Genomic DNA, 22,577 nt, shown 5'->3' on the forward strand with positions numbered 1-22,577 from the left:
ATCCCTCCTGGCGACCTTCCTTAACCCATAGGAAGTCCCAACCAGTTGACAACTTCAAAATGGTGAAAGTCCTCCATAGTGCTGCCCATGTTAAAATGAGCTTTTGGGCAATAGAGTCCTCTATATATCTCTATGGTATGCCTGTAGTGGATAAAGTGAAGGAGTCATCCTTTCGGTCCTTGCTCCTCCCCCTGGCCTGTGAGTAAGGCAGTAGAGCCTTCAGCAGTGTAAGGAAAACCAGACATCACACTCAGAGACAAGGCACTGTTACTACTACACACACTCCCACACAGCACAGCATCCACACGGCTGTGATACTACACTCTCTGGCCTGTCCACTGAACTGACAACCTGAACACTCTACGACTCCATTGGACGATCGCTGAAATGGACTGAAACAGAGAGGATCCAAGTGGAAAAAGATGGTTCGTTGGTGGACTTTTTGACTTTGCGTTCAGTTCCGGGTTAAATCGCACCGAAGAGAAGTTGCCTTGACTATTTTTTCAATCTTTTTCTTCACTGTTCCTAAGGAGGCTCTCACACCCATACATAGTTAGATTTTTCGACTATCCTCCTCTCTGCGCCTCAGGAGTCTGTTCCAGTCTCTGCCTCTCAGGGGGTTGTGTTTTTCAGGGTCCATCTCCTGCCATCCTCCATGATGCTGACAGAGCCGTATGGGATGATGGGGTCCATGGGTTCCGAGGTGCGAGACCTGAGCTCTCTCTTACCCCCGGTGCCCTCCGTACCTTCCCTATCAGTGAGCAGCGGGGGCTGTGGCCTGCCCGTTGGGGGTGCCCCTCAGTGGGCACCTTACCTGGACCTCCACCCTGGCTCTCCCTACGGTTCCCTGCCCTCCCACCACTCCCTCATCAAGCAGGAGCCTGGCTGGGGCTCCACGGACCCTCTGGAGGACCCTCACTGTGGCCTGGGGGCCTTCACGTTGCACTTCTCTGGCCAGTTCACTGGGACAAGCCCCTGTCGGGTTGGGGCCTTCGGTGAGCCAGCTCCAAGCCAGTCCAGGGTGTTTCCTAATGGAGCCTACCTCCCAGGCTGTGTGGACAGCCCGCCGACCCACAGGAACCAGGGTAAGGCTGCTCTCTGCTCCCCTCTCTCCTCCTCTATAGCCACCTCATTGACCCTCTCTGGGCTCACTCTATCCTCTGCAGCATCTCTTGAATTCAGCTCAAGCTAAGCTGTCTACTCCTCACCACTCAAGGCCAAAGTTATTGTACATCTTCATTGCTTGCTGTTTGGGGTTTTAGGCTGGGTTTCTGTATAAGCACTTTATGACAACTGCTGATGTAAAAAGGGAGTTATAAATACATTTGATTGATTGATTGATTGTTAGGCCATCAGCGTTGCACCTACACTGTCTGATGTCAGTGACGGAGTGTGTCTGTGAGTTTCTCATGTGGCCATGCCCTACTTCCTGGGTCATTGTGTGAATGTGTTGGACTGTGTCTATTTGCATTGGGTGTAATTGTCCAGAGTTGATGTTTGGGCCTTGTCCACAGTGTTGTGTCTGAACAGGATGTTTTGTACTAGACAGGGTCGTTCTGCCCTGTACAGGGAAGAGAGCTGTCAGTTTTCCTATCGCTGGCCCGACTCACGGAGTTAATGCAACAATATGGCCTAGAGGTCTCCCTCAGCCTGTGTTCAAACACGTTCACTTTCACTTTTATTCTCAAAGAACATAGTGCTTCAAAATAATGAAACATAATAATACAAAAAGCAGTGTTTTAAAAAAATACCTAATTTAAATACAGCTGTAAATGTATTGTTGATTGTAATATCCAAGTTAAAGGGGCAATTAGCGGTTGAAACAATAACAATGCGTTTTCCCCATCCCTGTTTTGGTTAAAAGCTGAGGGACAGGGCTGGAGAAATGTAACCTCTCTCAAATACATAGACAGAGCTATGGATGCAAGAACTGGCCATCCATGATATACAAATGATAGTTTTAACCATGATTTGAGGCTATATACTGTAGTGTTTATTTACATTTACTTTATTTACAAACATTGTAGCAAAACAAGATTATATGTTGGGTTCTGATGGGGTAGGACCGTTGAACTAAGCTCATGAGGCATTTATAAATTATATTATTGAAGAATCAATGTGTACATCATTTATAAATCCCCAAATGGATGTAGCAACTGCAGATTTCCCCTTTATCCCCCCCAGTATTTTGTAAAACTTACAAATTAATATTGTTTTGATGCTGTAGTTCTGGACAGTATTTTGTAAAACTTACAAATTAATATTGTTTTGATGCTGTAGTTCTGGACAGTATTTTGTAAAACTTACAAATTAATATTGTTTTGATGCTGTAGTTCTGGACAGTATTTTGTAAAACTTACAAATTAATATTGTTTTGATGCTGTAGTTCTGGACAGTATTTTGTAAAACTGTCTTCTTTTTTATTCAGCTAATTTCAAACCATCAGCTATTTCAGTTCAGTTGATAATTTCTCATCATTCTGCATTTACTTTTTTTGTTTGTAAAAAAATCATAATATATTTTTTTAAATGACATAAACAGGAACATTGTTACATCATAGTAATCCCTGACATAATGAACGGAATCTATTTCTACCTAGCTATCACAAAATAATGTTGTCAACGATGGACACATATTCTACCTCATAGATGTGGTGGCTGGTACAACATTATTATAGCTATGATAATAAGCATGATAAACTTGTTGTTCACAAAATCTATTTATAATACAAAATGTTGTTTAATTAAGCAATTAGGCCCGAGTTGGTGTGGTATATGGCCAATATACCACGGTACAGGACTGTTCTTATGCACGACGCAACGCGGAGTGCTAGGACACAGCCCTTAGCCGTGGTACATTGTCCATATATCACAAACCCCCGAGATGCCTAATTGCTATTTTAAACTGGTTACCAACATAATTAGAACAATAAAAATTCATATTTTGTGATATACGGTCTGACATACCACGGCTTTCAGCCAATCAGCATTCAGGGCTCGAACCACCAACTTCATAATACAATTTTATGTTCACTTTTCCCTAATGAATTGTTCAACTCAAATTCAAATTCATAATGGGCCGAATCCGTAGCTGAGATGAGAGAGTAAACACAGCATTGACGTGCATATGAAAGACAGACCTACCATGCACACTAATCTCAAATTAGGATTCAGTCCATTAAGGGAGGAATTCATATGATGTCATATTTTACCAGTTTAGCTACATTATCAGTGTTTCCCCTCATCCAAAACAATGTAATCATATCTTCCCAGTTTAGCTACATTATCAGTGTTTCCCCTCATTCAAAACAATGTAATCATATCTTCCCAGTTTAGCTACATTATCAGTGTTTCCCCTCATTCAAAACAATGTAATCATATCTTACCAGTTTAGCTACATTATCAGTGTTTCCCCTCATTCAAAACAATGTAATCATATCTTACCAGTTTAGCTACATTATCAGTGTTTCCCCTCATTCAAAACAATGTAATCATATCTTACCAGTTTAGCTACATTATTAGTGTTTCCCCTCATTCAAAACAATGTAATCATATCTTCCCAGTTTAGCTACATTATCAGTGTTTCCCCTCATTCAAAACAATGTAATCATATCTTACCAGTTTAGCTACATTATCAGTGTTTCCCCTCATTCAAAACAATGTAATCATATCTTCCCAGTTTAGCTACATTATCAGTGTTTCCCCTCATTCAAAAAAATGTAATCATATCTTACCAGTTTAGCTACATTATTAGTGTTTCCCCTCATTCAAAACAATGTAATCATATCTTACCAGTTTAGCTACATTATCAGTGTTTCCCCTCATTCAAAACAATGTAATCATATCTTACCAGTTTAGCTACATTATTAGTGTTTCCCCTCATTCAAAACAATGTAATCATATCTTACCAGTTTAGCTACATTATCAGTGTTTCTCCTCATTCAAAACAATGTAATCATATCTTCCCAGTTTAGCTACATTATCAGTGTTTCCCCTCATTCAAAACAATGTAATCATATCTTCCCAGTTTAGCTACATTATCAGTGTTTCCCCTCATTCAAAACAATGTAATCATATCTTACCAGTTTAGCTACATTATTAGTGTTTCCCCTAATTCAAAACAATGTAATCATATCTTCCCAGTTTAGCTACATTATCAGTGTTTCTCCTCATTCAAAACAATGTAATCATATCTTCCCAGTTTAGCTACATTATCAGTGTTTCCCCTCATTCAAAACAATGTAATCATATCCTACCAGTTTAGCTACATTATTAGTGTTTCCCTTCATTCAAAACAATGTAATCATATCTTACCAGTTTAGCTACATTATCAGTGTTTCCCCTCATTCAAAACAATGTAATCATATCTTACCAGTTTAGCTACATTATTAGTGTTTCCCCTCATTCAAAACAATGTAATCATATCTTACCAGTTTAGCTACATTATCAGTGTTTCTCCTCATTCAAAACAATGTAATCATATCTTCCCAGTTTAGCTACATTATTAGTGTTTCCCCTCATTCAAAACAATGTAATCATATCTTCCCAGTTTATCTACATTATCAGTGTTTCCCCTCAGTAAAAACAATGTAATCATATTTTTTTACAAACTAAAATACTAATGCAGTATGATGACAAATGATCAAATAAAAACCTTCCTATCATAATGTTTCCTGATTTAAATTAACCTGTTTGGAAGACAACATTTTCCTGTATAATTTTCCTAGTTGTACAGTTTCTTACTGTGTCTAGTTACAGTCATATTACTGTTTATTCGGTCCCCCCTTAAATAAAGTAGACCTTATAAAGGCTTTATATACTATACATAAAGGCTTCATAAGCACTACATAAACGTTTCACAAATAATTTATAAGCGTATGTCATACTCTATAGAAGGTGTATAAAGGGTGACAAAACCATTGTAGGTTGAATTGCCAAATGTGACAAAACACACTATGTATGTTCATACACCATTTACAGAGCGTGAGATAAGCTTAAAGATGATTAGTGAAGCATTTATGTAGTGTTTATGAAGCCTTTATGTATGCTCTATGAAGCCCTCAAAAGTTGTTTAAAGAGGTGTGAAGATGTTGACTAGTAAAGCTAACAGTATAGTCGCCATACAGGGCGTGGGAAAAGGACATTACCTTGGACCGTCACTGTCTGTGCCATAGAAATTGATAACACACCTGCGCACAGCACGCACTAATGCACGCATCGCACACGCGTGTGTTCATCCATGCATGCACACACACACACACACACACACAAGCACGCACACACACACAAGCACGCACACACAAGCACGCACACACACACACACACACACACACACACACACACACGTGAAAACACACGCCTGATTCTTAGGATTTCTGGAATGTTGTAACATTTGATGTTATGTGTTCTATGTGTGATAATGTTTGAGTGTTTTCATGTAGTTTCCTCAAAAACACCTCACATTCAAACACACTTTTTGCAGACTAACACTTAGCCTTACTTTATTATTGTCACGCCCTGACCATAGAGAGCCTTGTTATTCTCTATTTCGGTTAGGTCAGGGTGTTCCTATCTAGGTTGTTTATTTCTATGTTGGCCTGGTATGGTTCCCAATCAGAGGCAGCTGTTTATCGTTGTCTCTGATTGGGGATCATATTTAGGCAGCCATTTCCCCACCGTGTTTTGTGGGATCTTGTTTTTGTGTTGTTGCCTGTGAGCACTCCAGAACGTCACGTTTCGTTTCTTCTTTGTTGTTTTGTTGTGCACTTCACTTATCATAAAAGATGTGGAACCCATATCACGCTGCGCTTTGGTCTGAGTATGATTACGACTATCGTGACAATTAGCCAGACCTTGAGAACACTTTTCCTTCCAAAGGAGAAACCTATCCTGAGCCCAAATTGCAATGATCCGCTCCGAAACAGGCTTTTCTAAATCAAAATTATATATTGGGTTAAGATGTTTACTCCAAGATTTACACAAAGCCTAAAAGAATATCTAGGGTCTATATTTCTCTCCAATTTCCGAATCCCATATTGTTCATTAATTTCATTTAAAAACAAATGTTGACATGAGACAAGCGCTGACTTACGGGTTTCTTTTATTTATTCGTCCCAATAGTATTTGGGGTCTTTTATTAGTCCCAATAGTATTTGGGGTCTTGTTCCCCCAAGATCTGACCCCAGAAGATAAGTCAGGGGAATTGTTTAACTGATATTTATCTGAATTTATATTTAATTTCTCTGTTTCCTGTGTGCTATTATTGAGACGTTATCAAATTTGACAACAGCAATAAACATGATAATTTGTCAACAAAGATAGTCTATTTTCAGTATTGATTCATACTTCCATTGGTCATATAGGGTTTAGCCTGTGTGATCGGTAATGTGAGGCTCATAGGGTTTAGCCTGTGTGATTGGTAATGTGAGGCTCATAGGGTTTAGCCTGTGTGATTGGTATTGTGAGGCTCATATAGGGTTTAGCCTGTGTGATTGGTAATGTGAGGCTCATAGGGTTTAGCCTGTGTGATTGGTAATGTGAGGCTCATAGGGTTTAGCCTGTGTGATTGGTAATGTGAGGCTCATATAGGGGTTAGCCTGTGTGATTGGTAATGTGAGGCTCATATGGTTTAGCCTGTGTGATCGGTAATGTGAGGCTCATAGGGTTTAGCCTCTGTGATTGGTAATGTGAGGCTCATAGGGTTTAGCCTGTGTGATTGGTAATGTGAGGCTCATATAGGGTTTAGCCTGTGTGATTGGTAATGTGAGGCTCATATAGGGTTTAGCCTGTGTGATTGGTAATGTGAGGCTCATATAGGGGTTAGCCTGTGTGATTGGTAATGTGAGGCTCATAGGGTTTATCCTGTGTGATTGGTAATGTGAGACTCATATAGGGTTTAGCCTGTGTGATTGGTAATGTGAGGCTCATATAGGGTTTAGCCTGTGTGATTGGTAATGTGAGGCTCATATAGGGTTTAGCCTGTGTGATTGGTAATGTGAGGCTCATATAGGGTTTAGCCTGTGTGATTGGTAATGTGAGGCTCATATAGGGTTTAGCCTGTGTGATTGGTAATGTGAGGCTCATATAGGGTTTAGCCTGTGTGATTGGTAATGTGAGGCTCAGACCCACTGAGCACTGAGAGTTTGTTGATTCTGTGGAAAGTAGTTTTTGATGAAGTGGTCTGAGGGTCAGTGTGGGACTTTAAGGGCTCCAGTGATTTAGAGACGTGTAGGTGAGTCAGTCTCCTCAGGAACTGTCCAACACTCCCCTTGACTCCTGTCCTGCTAATGTCATGTGTGGGTGAGTGTGTGCGTGTGTGTATGTGTGTGCATGCGCAAGTGTGTGTGCGTGAATATGTGCATGCTTGTGTGTGTGCGTGTGAGTGTGTGTGCTTGTGCGTTTGTGTGTATGAGCAAGTGCAGACACACACACCACTTGGTCCTTAGATTTACTGACCTTCATATTCTCTGGATGCCAACTTTCCTCTCCAGCTTTACTGAAACCGTGAATGAAAACCTTCCAGGGAGACGGGGTTCAGTGGTGTCATAAACTTACTACAGTGATGTTGCTATGAGGATTCAGATATCCGTCCGGCTCCCGGAGACTCACAGTTTCCTCCAAAATGTTGCCATGATGGTGAAACTGAGAAAGTATTGTCTTTATAATGTGTCTTTTCTCTGTAGGTTATGGGACAGTAGGTCTGGACGGGGCTCCCAGCTATGGTCACACTCCGTCTCAACACTCCCCTCAGTTCTCCTGTCATTCATTCAAACACGAGGACATCCTGTCCCCTCCAACTACCATGGGTAACATTCACTGTCCTTAACACTTCCTGTCCACCTGTGTGTATGATAGTGTGTGTGTGTTTTAGTGTTTGTGTGTGTTTGTGCAGCATGTGAAAGTTAACCTCACAAACAATGAAGACTCTGAGGTCTCAGCAAGGTTAGTAAGGAAGTCACCCAGAGGTTACAGGGCTATAAATGACTATCATCCATTCTCTCTCCCTGTCTCCCCTCAACCTCTCTCTCTGTGTTTTTAACACCACCTCTCGCTATGCTCTTATTCAAAGCTGTGTACGTTTTCTTTTCATTTTGGTCAAATTAATATACTGGCTCTGGAAATTATAAGGAAACAGCTTTATGAGAGACTTGGTGGAATGTTGACCGCCACCAGGGGACCAATCCACAACTGAGCCAGAGAAGGAGCTATGAAGGTCCTTCAAAAGGAGTTGGGTTGGTTTACCACCTCTGGGAGGACTGCTGTTTTGATCATTGTTTAGAGGAAACGTGTTTTTATTGGTGTTTGTGTGGGAGTCTGTCTGTCTGTCTGTCTGCCTGTCTGTGTGTGTGTGTGTGTCTGTGTTTGGGGATGACATATCTTTTCTCTGTGACTCCTGGGGATATAGCAGCAGAGATAGTCAGCTGGTAAACAGACCAATCTGGTGTTATATTGAGCATGTGGTTTCATCGTGCTGTAACTACTGTCCAACAGGTCTTTATGCTAATTCATTGGTTTGTTTGTCTGGTTCATTTACTGTATGCTATGCAGGTGACCAGCAGTACCCTGCCCCTCCCCCCATGTTTGGTTGCCACCCCCCCTCAGAGAACTGTCCAACCAGCCAGGCTCTACTGCTGAGGAACTATAACAGGTACCTTTCTGTTCACAAACCTCCTCATCACCTTGGATCTCTATAGCTTGAGATCCATACGCCTGACTCTCATACCATTACACTGTACATGTTTGTGCTACCGTTGCTAGGATACCAGGGTTCATTTTGACTACATAGTTATTTAGGATCTGACTCCAGTGATGATCACAGATAGTACTCATTGTACTGTATTTATATTTCAACCAGGAAGTCCTATAGAGATAATAATATATATATATATATATATATATTTTCAATGGCCTTTGATGAGCTCATCAAATGTCAGTCTGTCTTTGAGAGGGAGGAGGACCTTATGACCAATGGAAGGAAGTGAGATCACCAGGGTAGGAAGGAAGTGAGATCACCAGGGTATGAAGGAGGTGTACGTCTGAGACTGTACACAGAGCTAAATCAAATCAAATCAAATGTTATTTGTCACATGCGCCAAATACAACAGGTGTAGTAGACCTTACAGTGAAATGCTGAATACAACAGGTGTAGTAGACCTTACAGTGAAATGCTGAATACAACAGGTGTAGTAGACCTTATAGTGAAATGCTGAATACAACAGGTGTAGTAAACCTTCTAGTGAAATGCTTACTAACAAGCCCTTAACCAACAATGCAGTTTTAAGAAAGTACCTAAAAAAAACAATAGATAAGAAAAACAAATGATTAAAGAGCAGCAGTAAATAACAACAGCGGGGCGAAATACAGGTGGTACCGGTACAGAGTCAATGTGGAGGCTATATACAGGGGGTACCGGTACAGAGTCAATGTGGAGGCTATATACAGGGGGTACCGGTACAGAGTCAATGTGGAGGCTATATACAGGGGGTACCAGTACAGAGTCAATGTGGAGGCTATATACAGGGGGTACCGGTACAGAGTCAATGTGGAGGCTATATACAGGGGGTACCGGTACAGAGTCAATGTGGAGGCTATATACAGGGGATACCGGTACAGAGTCAATGTGGAGGCTATATACAGGGGGTACCGGTACAGAGTCAATGTGGAGGCTATATACAGGGGGTACCGGTACAGAGTCAATGTGGAGGTTATATACAGGGGGTACCGGTACAGAGTCAATGTGGAGGCTATATACAGGGGGTACCGGTACAGAGTCAATGTGGAGGTTATATACAGGGGGTACCGGTACAGAGTCAATGTGGAGGCTATATACAGGGGGTACCGGTACAGAGTCAATGTGGAGGTTATATACAGGGGGTACCGGTACAGAGTCAATGTGGAGGTTATATACAGGGGGTACCGGTACAGAGTCAATGTGGAGGTTATATACAGGGGGTACCGGTACAGAGTCAATGTGGAGGCTATATACAGGGGGTACCGGTACAGAGTCAATGTGGAGGTTATATACAGGGGGTACCGGTACAGAGTCAATGTGGAGGTTATATACAGGGGGTACCGGTACAGAGTCAATGTGGAGGCTATATACAGGGGGTACCGGTACAGAGTCAATGTGGAGGTTATATACAGGGGGTACCGGTACAGAGTCAATGTGGAGGCTATATACAGGGGGTACCGGTACAGAGTCAATGTGGAGGTTATATACAGGGGGTACCGGTACAGAGTCAATGTGGAGGCTATATACAGGGGGTACCGGTACAGAGTCAACGTGGAGGCTATATACAGGGGGTACCGGTACAGAGTCAACGTGGAGGCTATATACAGGGGGTACCGGTACAGAGTCAATGTGGAGGCTATATACAGGGGGTACCGGTACAGAGTCAATGTGGAGGCTATATACAGGGGGTACCGGTACAGAGTCAATGTGGAGGCTATATACAGGGGGTACCAGTACAGAGTCAATGTGGAGGCTATATACAGGGGGTACCGGTACAGAGTCAATGTGGAGGCTATATACAGGGGGTACCGGTACAGAGTCAATGTGGAGGCTATATACAGGGGATACCGGTACAGAGTCAATGTGGAGGCTATATACAGGGGGTACCGGTACAGAGTCAATGTGGAGGCTATATACAGGGGGTACCGGTACAGAGTCAATGTGGAGGTTATATACAGGGGGTACCGGTACAGAGTCAATGTGGAGGCTATATACAGGGGGTACCGGTACAGAGTCAATGTGGAGGTTATATACAGGGGGTACCGGTACAGAGTCAATGTGGAGGCTATATACAGGGGGTACCGGTACAGAGTCAATGTGGAGGTTATATACAGGGGGTACCGGTACAGAGTCAATGTGGAGGTTATATACAGGGGGTACCGGTACAGAGTCAATGTGGAGGTTATATACAGGGGGTACCGGTACAGAGTCAATGTGGAGGCTATATACAGGGGGTACCGGTACAGAGTCAATGTGGAGGTTATATACAGGGGGTACCGGTACAGAGTCAATGTGGAGGTTATATACAGGGGGTACCGGTACAGAGTCAATGTGGAGGCTATATACAGGGGGTACCGGTACAGAGTCAATGTGGAGGTTATATACAGGGGGTACCGGTACAGAGTCAATGTGGAGGCTATATACAGGGGGTACCGGTACAGAGTCAATGTGGAGGTTATATACAGGGGGTACCGGTACAGAGTCAACGTGGAGGCTATATACAGGGGGTACCGGTACAGAGTCAACGTGGAGGCTATATACAGGGGGTACCGGTACAGAGTCAATGTGGAGGCTATATACAGGGGGTACCGGTACAGAGTCAATGTGGAGGCTATATACAGGGGGTACCGGTACAGAGTCAATGTGGAGGCTATATACAGGGGGTACCAGTACAGAGTCAATGTGGAGGCTATATACAGGGGGTACCGGTACAGAGTCAACGTGGAGGCTATATACAGGGGGTACCGGTACAGAGTCAACGTGGAGGCTATATACAGGGGGTACCGGTACAGAGTCAATGTGGAGGCTATATACAGGGGGTACCGGTACAGAGTCAATGTGGAGGCTATATACAGGGGGTACCGGTACAGAGTCAATGTGGAGGCTATATACAGGGGGTACCGGTACAGAGTCAATGTGGAGGCTATATACAGGGGGTACCGGTAGAGAGTCAACGTGGAGGCTATATACAGGGGGTACCGGTACAGAGTCAATGTGGAGGCTATATACAGGGGGTACCGGTACAGAGTCAATGTGGAGGCTGTATACAGGGTATTACGGTACAGAGTCAATGTGGAGGTTATATACAGGTAGTACCGGTACAGAGTCAATGTGGAGGCTATATGCAGGGGGTACTGGTACAGAGTCAACGTGGAGGCTATATACAGGGGATACCAGTACCGAGTCAATGTGGAGGCTATATACAGGGGGTACCAGTACCGAGTCAATGTGGAGGCTATATACAGGGGGTACCAGTACCGAGTCAATGTGGAGGCTATATACAGGGGGTACTGGTACAGAGTCAATGTGGAGGCTATATACAGGGGGTACCGGTACAGAGTCAATGTGGAGGTTATATACAGGGGGTACCGGTACAGAGTCAATGTGGAGGTTATATACAGGGGGTACCGGTACAGAGTCAATGTGGAGGCTATATGCAGGGGGTACCGGTACAGAGTCAATGTGGAGGCTATATACAGGGGGTACCGGTACAGAGTCAATGTGGAGGTTATATACAGGGGGTACAGGTACAGAGTCAATGTGGAGGTTATATACAGGGGGTACCGGTACAGAGTCAATGTGGAGGCTATATGCAGGGGTACCGGTACAGAGTCAATGTGGAGGCTATATACAGGGGGTACTGGTACAGAGTCAATGTGGAGGCTATATACAGGGGGTACCAGTACCGAGTCAATGTGGAGGTTATATACAGGGGATACCAGTACCGAGTCAATGTGGAGGCTATATACAGGGGGTACCGGTACAGAGTCAATGTGGAGGCTATATACAGGGGGTACCGGTACAGAGTCAATGTGGAGGTTATATACAGGGGGTACCGGTACAGAGTCAATGTGGAGGCTATATACAGGGGGTACCGGTACAGAGTCAATGTGGAGGTTATATACAGGGGGTACCGGTACAGAGTCAATGTGGAGGCTATATGCAGGGGGTACCGGTACAGAGTCAATGTGGAGGCTATATACAGGGGGTACCGGTACAGAGTCAATGTGGAAGTTATATACAGGGGGTACCGGTACAGAGTCAATGTGGAGGCTATATACAGGGGGTACCGGTACAGAGTCAATGTGGAGGCTATATACAGGGGGTACCGGTACAGAGTCAATGTGGAGGCTATATACAGGGGGTACTGGTACAGAGTCAATGTGGAGGCTATATACAGGGGGTACTGGTACAGAGTCAATGTGGAGGCTATATACAGGGGTAACTGTACAGAGTCAATGTGGAGGCTATATACAGGGGGTACCGGTACAGAGTCAATGTGGAGGCTGTATACAGGGGGTACCGGTACAGAGTCAATGTGGAGGCTATATACAGGGGGTACCGGTACAGAGTCAATGTGGAGGCTATATACAGGGGGTACCGGTACAGAGTCAATGTGGAGGCTATATACAGGTGGTACCGGTACAGAGTCAATGTGGAGGCTATATACAGGGGGTACCGGTACAGAGTCAATGTGGAGGCTATATACAGGGGGTACCGGTACAGAGTCAATGTGGAGGCTATATACAGGGGGTACCGGTACAGAGTCAATGTGGAGGCTATATACAGGTGGTACCGGTACAGAGTCAATGTGGAGGCTATATGCAGGGGGTACCGGTACAGAGTCAATGTGGAGGCTATATACAGGGGGTACCGGTACAGAGTCAATGTGGAAGTAATATACAGGGGGTACCGGTACAGAGTCAATGTGGAGGCTATATACAGGGGGTACCGGTACAGAGTCAATGTGGAGGCTATATACAGGGGGTACTGGTACAGAGTCAAAGTGGAGGCTATATACAGGGGGTACTGGTACAGAGTCAATGTGGAGGCTATATACAGGGTGTTACGGTACAGAGTCAATGTGGATGCTATATACAGGGGGTACCGGTACAGAGTCAATGTGGAGGCTATATACAGGGGTAACTGTACAGAGTCAATGTGGAGGCTATATACAGGGGGTACCGGTACAGAGTCAATGTGGAGGCTGTATACAGGATGTACCGGTACAGAGTCAATGTGGAGGCTATATACAGGGGGTACCGGTACAGAGTCAATGTGGAGGCTATATACAGGGGGTACCGGTACAGAGTCAATGTGGAGGCTATATACAGGTGGTACCGGTACAGAGTCAATGTGGAGGCTATATACAGGGGGTACCGGTACAGAGTCAATGTGGAGGCTATATACAGGGGGTACCGGTACAGAGTCAATGTGGAGGCTATATACAGGGGGTACCGGTACAGAGTCAATGTGGAGGCTATATACAGGGTGTTACGGTACAGAGTCAATGTGGAGGCTATATACAGGGGGTACCGGTACAGAGTCAATGTGGAGGCTATATACAGGGGGTACCGGTACAGAGTCAATGTGGAGGTTATATACAGGGGGTACCGGTACAGAGTCAATGTGGAGGCTATATACAGGGGGTACCGGTACAGAGTCAACGTGGAGGCTATATACAGGGGGTACCGGTACAGAGTCAATGTGGAGGCTATATACAGGGGGTACCGGTACAGAGTCAATGTGGAGGCTATATACAGGGGGTACCGGTACAGAGTCAATGTGGAGGCTATATACAGGGGGTACCGGTACAGAGTCAATGTGGAGGCTATATACAGGGGGTACCGGTACAGAGTCAATGTGGAGGTTATATACAGGGGGTACCGGTACAGAGTCAATGTGGAGGCTATGTACAGGGGGTACCGGTACAGAGTCAACGTGGAGGCTATATACAGGGGGTACCGGTACAGAGTCAATGTGGAGGCTATATACAGGGGGTACCGGTACAGAGTCAATGTGGAGGCTATATACAGGGGGTACCGGTACAGAGTCAATGTGGAGGTTATATACAGGGGGTACCGGTACAGAGTCAATGTGGAGGTTATATACAGGGGGTACCGGTACAGAGTCAATGTGGAGGCTATATGCAGGGGGTACCGGTACAGAGTCAATGTGGAGGCTATATACAGGGGGTACCGGTACAGAGTCAATGTGGAGGTTATATACAGGGGGTACCGGTACAGAGTCAATGTGGAGGCTATATGCAGGGGTACCGGTACAGAGTCAATGTGGAGGCTATATACAGGGGGTACTGGTACAGAGTCAATGTGGAGGCTATATACAGGGGGTACCAGTACCGAGTCAATGTGGAGGTTATATACAGGGGATACCGGTACCGAGTCAATGTGGAGGCTATATACAGGGGGTACCGGTACAGAGTCAATGTGGAGGCTATATACAGGGGGTACCGGTACAGAGTCAATGTGGAGGCTATATACAGGGGGTACTGGTACAGAGTCAATGTGGAGGCTATATACAGGGTGTTACGGTACAGAGTCAATGTGGATGCTATATACAGGGGGTACCGGTACAGAGTCAATGTGGAGGCTATATACAGGGGGTACCGGTACAGAGTCAATGTGGAGGCTATATACAGGGGGTACCGGTACAGAGTCAATGTGGAGGCTATATACAGGGGGTACCGGTACAGAGTCAATGTGAAGACTATATACAGGGGGTACCGGTACAGAGTCAATGTGGAGGCTATATACAGGGGGTACCGGTACAGAGTCAATGTGGAGGCTATATACAGGGGGTACCGGTACAGAGTCAATGTGGAGACTATATACAGGGGGTACTGGTACAGAGTCATAGAAGGAATGTGAGAGGAAGGAAATGGAGAGGAAAAACAACAGATACAATGTGGGAGTGTAGGAGAGGAGAGGAGAGGAGAGGAGAGGAGAGGAGAGGAGAGGAGAGGAGAGGAGAGGAGAGGAAAGGAAAGGAAAGGAAAGGAAAGGAAAGGAAAGGAAAGGAGAGGAGAGGAGAGGAGAGGAGAGGAGAGGAGAGGAGAGGAGAGGAGAGGAAAAGAGAGGAGAGGAGAGGAGAGGAAAAGAGAGGAGAGGAGAGGAGAGGGAGAGGAGAGGAGAGGAGAGGAGAGGAGAGGAGAGGAGAGGAGAGGAGAGGAGAGGAGAGGACAGGGAGAGGAGGAGAGGAGAGGGAGAGGAGAGGGAGAGGAGGAGAGGGGTGAAGTGGTGGGTGGAAGGGGAGGAGAGGGAGAGGAGAGGAAGAGGAGAGGGAGAGGAGGAGAGGGAGAGGAGAGGGAGAGGAGGAGAGAGGTGAAGTGGTGGGTGGAAGGGGAGGAGAGAGAGGAGAGGAAGAGGAGAGGGAGAGGAGGAGAGAGGTGAAGTGGTGGGTGGAAGGGGTGGAGAGGGAGAGGAGGAGAGGGAGACGAGAGGAAGAGGAGAGGGAGGAGAGTGAGAGGAGAGGGAGAGGGAGAGGTAAAGTGGTGGGTGGAAGGGGAGGAGAGGGAGAGGAGAGGGAAAGGAGGAGAGGGAGAGGAGAGGAAGAGGAGAGGGAGGAGAGTGAGAGGAGAGGGAGAGGTGAAGTGGTGTGTGGAAGGGGAGGAGAGGGGACTCACATGTCAGTCCATTCGTTTCTCTGTAACATGGGGGGATTTCTTTAACCCAAAACAGCTCAGCAGGCAAACTGAGGAAGGATTCTTCAAACGCTGACCTCAGTTTGTTTTTGGAGAGGGGGAACAGAAGGAACTCAAACTACAGGAACAGGTTCTGATAAGAGAGGAAGAGAAGAGTCCCTTCTCCCTCTATAGCCAGGACTTTCGTCTCCTATCCCAGAGCTAGGAACCATCAGATCAACCCCCCCACACTAACACACCCACACACTTATCATCAGCTTGCTTCCCAACAGTGCTGCCTCATACAGTACAACTGACCCTGGTATGTCACACAGGTCATTTATGTTTTCTGTACACCAGTGGAGGCTGGTGAGGGGAGGACGACTCATAGCAATGGCTGGAATGGAATGAAACACATGGCAACATTCATTCCATTCCATCCACTCCATTATGTCCATTACTATCAACCTTCCTCCCCTCACTAGCCTCCACTGATGTACAGGATATTGTACACTGTCCTCCACCTCCTCCTCCTTCACCTCCTCCACCTCTTCCTCAGCCACCTCCTCCTCCACCTCCTCCTCCTCCACCTCCTCCTCCTCCACCTCCTCCTCCACCTCTTCCACCTCCACCTCCACCTCTTCTTCCACCTCCTCCTCCTCCTCCGCCGTCTCCTTCTCCTCCTCCTCCACCTCCACCTCCTCCTCCTCCTCCACCTCCTCCCCTGCCGTCTCCTCCTCCTCCTCCTCCACCTCCACCTCCACCTCCTCCGCCGTCTCTTCCTCCTCCCTCACGTCTTCCTCCACCTCCACCTCTTCCTCCACCTCCACCTCTGCCGTCTCCTCCTCCTCCTCCACCTCCTCCTCTGCCGTCTCCTCCTCCACCAGTAATGATACTGTGAGGACAGAGTGATGTCATGCACTGGTTCACCATGTACTAGGCACGGTCACACTCACCCTCAATGCCTGTGGGTGTGTATCACGTCTCTCTCTGTGTGTGTGTGTGTGTGTGTGTGTGTGTGTGTGTGTGTGTGTGTGTGTGTGTGTGTGTGTGTGTGTGTGTGTGTGTGTGTGTGTGTGTGTGTGTGTGTGTGTGTGTGTGTGTGTTTGTGTGTGTGTGTGTGTGTGTGTGTGTGTGTGTGTGTGTGTGTGTGTGTGTGTGTGTGTGTAATCATCTGCCAATGTGACTAATGGCTTCACAGCCCAGGGTTTCTAATGAGCTCTTTGAGGACTGGATGTGTTCATGAAGGAAGTATGTGGGGTTTCCCATACTGTCATGTCTTCATTATCCAGAAACAAGGGAGGGAGGGAGGGAGGGAGGGAGGGAGGGGTTTTCTGACCATAAAAGCAAATTGTCCAGCCATTACGCACCCCCTCTGTCTCTTCTCTGTTCAACTGATTTCAGTCAGTCAAATCATATCAGCATAGCTTGTGTTGATGTCTCGTGGACTGACTAAGTAAACCACATTATGCTATATTTTAGTTCTGCGTTAACCGAGATAAAGCTTTTGTTAGCTTCAATGGTGTATACAGTAAATAATTTGGAGCTGTAATATTTCTGTCTGTGTGTGTTTTCCTCAGTGATAACCTGTAATCTTTCTGTCTGTGTGTTTTCCTCAGTGATAACCTGTAATCTTTCTGTGTGTGTTTTCTTCAGTGATAACCTGTAATCTTTCTGTCTGTGTGTGTTTTCCTCAGTGATAACCTGTGATCTTTCTGTGTGTGTTTTCTTCAGTGATAACCTGTAATCTTTCTGTCTGTGTGTGTTTTCCTCAGTGATAACCTGTAATCTTTCTGTCTGTGTGTGTTTTCCTCAGTGATAACCTGTAATCTTTCTGTCTGTGTGTGTTTTCCTCAGTGATAACCTGTAATCTTTCTGTCTGTGTGTGTTTTCCTCAGTGATCACCTGTAATCTTTCTGACTGTGTGTGTTTTCCTCAGTGATAACCTGTAATCTTTCTGTCTGTGTGTGTTTTCCTCAGTGATAACCTGTAATCTTTCTGTCTGTGTGTGTTTTCCTCAGTGATAATTTGTAATCTTTCTGTGTGTGTGTTTTCTTCTCAGTGATAACCTGCAATCTTTCTGTCTGTGTGTTTTCCTCAGTGATAACTTGTAATCTTTCTTTCTGTCTGTGTGTGTTTTCCTCAGTGATAACTTGTAGTCTTTCTGTCTGTGTGGGTTTTCCTCAGTGATAACTTGTAATCGTTCTGTCTGTGTGTGTTTTTCTCAGTGATAACCTGCAATCTTTCTATCTGTGTGTTTTCCTCAGTGATCACCTGTAATCTTTCTGTCTGTGTGTGTTTTCCTCAGTGATAACCTGTAATCTTTCAGTGTGTGTGTGTTTTCCTTAGTCATAACCTGTAATCTTTCTGTCTGTGTGGGTTTTCCTCAGTGATGTGTGTATTTTCCTCAGTGATAACCTGTGATCTTTCTGTCTGTGTGTGTTTTCCTCAGTGATAATTTGTACCAGATGGCCTCTCAGCTGGAGTGTGTAGCGTGGAAGCCTGCTAACACACTGTCCACCATCAAAAGGTACCAAGCTGGGTGGACTGTGGAGTTCTATCTGCATGGTCCATCAATGTGTGTTGTATGTGTTGTGTGTGTTGTGTGTATATGTGTGTGTTGTGTGTGTATGTGTGTATGTGTGTGTTTAGCTTCTTGTATTATATTTATTTAGTGGAGCCTTGACCATAGTCAGGGAGGTAATGGAGGAGGAGGAAGAGAAGGATGGGAGGAGGGAGGTAAGATTTGGTCTGCTGCCCAGGGGGATAGAAAGACGGGGATGAGAGTACAATGAAATGAATACACAGCTGCTGCCTCTGTCCCTCTCTTTCTCTCCCTCTTTCTCTCTCTCCCCGTCTCTCCCTCTTTCTCTCGCTCTCTCCCTGTCTCTCCCTCTTTCTCTCCCTCTTTCTCTCGCTCTCACTGTCTCTCCCTCTTTCTCTCTCACTTCTCTCTCTTCCCCATTTTTACAACCCCTCACCAAGACCAACACAGGAGTAGGAACTGATATGTCCCTGAACAGAGGACAGGCTGAAGGTGTGAGGATAACAGATAGAAGCATCCCTCTCTGACCCTTGTCCACCACCCTCCCTCTCACTCCAACAGGATTAACTGGAAGAAGTGTGACATCACTGACTGTTAGAGTAGCATCTTGTTGTCATGGTACTGCACTGTGCTCACCCCAGCCTCACCTCTGCTGCCCTTACAGTCATGGGACAGGACATGAGAGTGACCCCACGGCCCCCCCTCCTCCGGTGGTCCTCAGCTGTAGTGCCCAGTACCACATCCACACACACGGCCTCTACAGAGGACTACAGGTCAGGGTCCGACACGCATAAACACTCATGCACGCGCACACACACACTCACCTACTCTCTCACCTACTCTCTCTCTCTCTCTCTCTCTCTCTCTCTTTACCTCTCTCTCTCTCTCTCTCTCTCGCTCTCTCTCTTTATCTCTCTCTCTCTCTCGCTCTCTCTCTTTCTCTCTCAGGATGTGAGGCGGGTGCCTGGTATCACACCGTCTGTGGTGAGGTCATCAGAGACCAATGAGAAGCGTCCGTTTGTGTGTGCCTACCCCGGCTGCAATAAGAGATACTTCAAACTTTCCCACCTGCAGATGCATGGCAGGAAACACACGGGTCAGTACACCCCATATAGACAACATACAGACAACAGTCATTTGCTTTACACTGGCCTGGTGGTTGTGATAATGAGGATGATGATGGTGGTGATGATGATTATGGTTGCAGGAGAAAAGCCGTATCAGTGTGACTTCACAGACTGTGGACGGAGATTCTCCAGATCAGATCAACTGAAGAGACACCAACGCAGACACACAGGTCAGAACTCTCTGTCTCTCAGCTTCTCTCTCTATCTCTCTCTCTCTCTCTCTCTCTCTCTCTCTCTCTCTCTGTCTCTCAGCTTCTCTCTCTCTCTCTCTCTCTCTCTCTCTGTCTCTCAGCTTCTCTCTCTCTCTCTCTCTCTCTCTCTCTCTCTCTCTCTCTCTCTCTCTCTCGCTCTCTCCAACTCTTCTCTCTTTACCTAGAGTTTAAAAATAATCTTTATAAACTCTTAACCCCCCCCCCCCCCTTTCTCCACCTCTCTCTGTGTAGGAGTGAAACCATTCCAGTGTGAGACGTGTCAGAGAAAGTTTTCACGGTCAGACCATCTTAAGACACACACTCGGACACATACAGGTAAAACAAGTGCGTATACCTTTATTTTCTACCTATTCCTCTGCTTTTCTACTGTGTTAATTATCCTGGTCACTACACTGCTTCTATGATGTGGACCCCAGGAAGAGTAGCTGCTGTGGTAGCTCCATCTAATGTGGATCCTAATGAAATTCAACTAATTAAATAGCCAGTAGGCCTAATGATTACCTTAGTAACCATGCTAATGAGTGTATGCAATTATGAAGCTTTTATTAATTGTAGATTTAAATAACAGATTCAATTTTTTTGTTATTGCTCAGCTCACCACTAAATCATCGCCACCACTGACAATCCTCTCTTCTCCCTTCTTGTTTCCCCCTCTCTTCTTCTCCTCTCCTCTCTTCTCATTTTCTCCCATATTCTCCTCTCCTCTCCTCTCCTCTCCTCTCCTCTCCTCTCCTCTCCTCTCCTCTCCTCTCCTCTCCTTTTCTCCCATATTCTCCTCCTCTCTTCCTCCTCTCCTCTCTTCTCCTCCTCTCTCTTCTCCTCTCTCTTCTCCTCCTCTCTTCATCATCTCCTCTCTTCTCTTCTCTTCCCCTCTCTTTTCCTCTCCCCTATTCTACTCCTCTCTCCATCCTCTCCTCTTCTCCGCTCTTCTCCTCCTTTCTTCTCCTTCACCCCTCTCTTCTCTCCTCTCCTCTCTTCTCTCCTCTCCTCTCGTCTCCTTCTCTCCTCTCCTCTCTTCTCCTTCTCTCCTCTCTTCTCTCCTCTCATCTCTTCTCCTTCTCTCCTCTCCTCTCTTATCCTCCTCCTCCTCTCCTCTCTTCTCTTCTCTTCTCTTCTCTTCTCTTCTCTTCTCTTCTCTCCTCTCCTCTCCTCTCTTCTCCTTCTCTCCTCTCCTCTCTTATCCTCCTCCTCTCCTCTCCTCTCTTATCCTCTCCTCTCTTCTCCTCCTCTCAGGTGAGAAGCCCTTTACATGCCGCTGGTCCAGCTGTCAGAAGAAGTTTGCCAGGTCTGATGAGTTAGTTCGCCACCACAGCATGCACCAGAGGAACCTGATCAAATTACAGTCTGCCATCTGACCAGTACTAAACCGGTTTGGACTGGACTAGACTGGATTGGACCGTACCAAACGCATAGCCATCTGAGCAACAATGATGACTGGACCTAAGCCCACCGAGTGCCATAAGTGGAAAGTACAACTCAAATATGGCCTCTATTGCTCCAACTAAAGAACATAGTTTCACCATGCACCCCTTTGGATGGAAGACGAACAGATCAATGCCACCTCAGATTTATGTCACATCAGCCAATGAATATCAACGGTTACTGTAGCTTCAACCCCTGATAACCCTGTACTAGGATTCCCTGTTTTTATTGTAATAAATCAAATAGTTGATATTTTTCTTATGTACACAACCAGCTTCATCCTGAGACATGATTAAGAATCTGCTGTCTGGGTGAGAAGAACATCAATTGTTATTATTTTGTTGTTGTATTATAATTGCACTGGCTTTATGTTCATTTTTCTGCCATAAATGTTTTACTACAGATGTAGGATCTTAATTTGAGACGGTTTGCTACAGCAAGAAAATAATACGGCAGCAACAGGAAATGGGAATTATTATGTGGATTATAATTAATAGACATTTAAGTTGGGGTTGATATATTTTTTGTAAGGGAAAATCAAGTCTGAAATTTCAAATTGGAAATTATAAACTTCAGAAGCCTTTTAAAACCTCAAACAAGTTTGACATTTCCTGCATATCAAATTAAGATCCTAGACCTGTATGTACTGGAGCTAGACCATGTAAACTGGAGTTAGGAAACAGACAATGTCACTCTATGTCCAACGAGACAACGAGTAAAACAGAAAATGATACTGTGATTGCTGGAGGAAATGTGTACATGTGTTTTATGTGCCTACAGTGTAAAATGTCACTTCCTTTGTGTATATATGACTCATTGCTATCCTTTTTAAACAGTCGTTTTGTATTTTTGTACTGTTCAAATGTATTAAATGTTGATCTTTTGGTCAGTGTTGTTGTGTCGTTTTTTGGTATGTGGTGTTGTCTCATATTTCATATCAAGACATCTTACCCTTAGGAGGAGCCAACGGGGTTCAGACTGAGATAACACAACCCCTCCGTGACCCGGACAAGGTGCAGGTCTCCCCCTCCTAAATCTCCCACACACATCTCCAAAACCAGGAACATATGGACCCCTATAAATTAGAAGAGAAACATGCATTCCTCTGGATGTACTTCAAT

General features: G+C 45.3%; 1 protein-coding gene across 2 annotated transcripts; it reads left to right on the plus strand.

The window, feature by feature from the left end:
* The first annotated feature begins 213 nt into the window (after nt 1-213).
* On the plus strand, nt 214-22,345 carry LOC118936274 (Wilms tumor protein homolog). 2 transcript variants are annotated; one of them, XM_036964162.1, is made up of 9 exons: nt 214-1,085; nt 7,682-7,804; nt 8,547-8,646; nt 18,603-18,680; nt 19,360-19,468; nt 19,644-19,791; nt 19,903-19,992; nt 20,266-20,349; nt 21,268-22,345. In XM_036964162.1, exons 1-9 carry the CDS (start codon nt 656-658, stop codon nt 21,387-21,389), a joined length of 1,284 nt encoding a protein of 427 aa, XP_036820057.1. In that variant the 5' UTR covers nt 214-655; the 3' UTR covers nt 21,390-22,345. The 2 variants fall into 2 exon arrangements, with proteins under 2 accessions (XP_036820057.1, XP_036820056.1); XM_036964161.1 differs by having other exon boundaries at nt 217-1,085; nt 20,266-20,358.
* Nucleotides 22,346-22,577: the final 232 nt, after the last annotated feature.

The sequence above is a fragment of the Oncorhynchus mykiss genome, chromosome 26, assembly GCF_013265735.2.
Source record: "Oncorhynchus mykiss isolate Arlee chromosome 26, USDA_OmykA_1.1, whole genome shotgun sequence".
Lineage (NCBI taxonomy): Eukaryota > Metazoa > Chordata > Actinopteri > Salmoniformes > Salmonidae > Oncorhynchus > Oncorhynchus mykiss.

Coding starts and splice junctions, on each gene's coding strand:
- LOC118936274 (XM_036964161.1), top strand. CDS start 656: ATGATGCTGACAGAGCCGTATGGGATGATGGGGTCCATGGGTTCCGAG. Junction 19,469..19,643: donor GCCTCTACAGAGGACTACAG/GTCAGGGTCCGA, acceptor TTTCTCTCTCAG/GATGTGAGGCGGGTGCCTGG. Junction 19,993..20,265: donor ACACCAACGCAGACACACAG/GTCAGAACTCTC, acceptor CTCTCTGTGTAG/GAGTGAAACCATTCCAGTGT.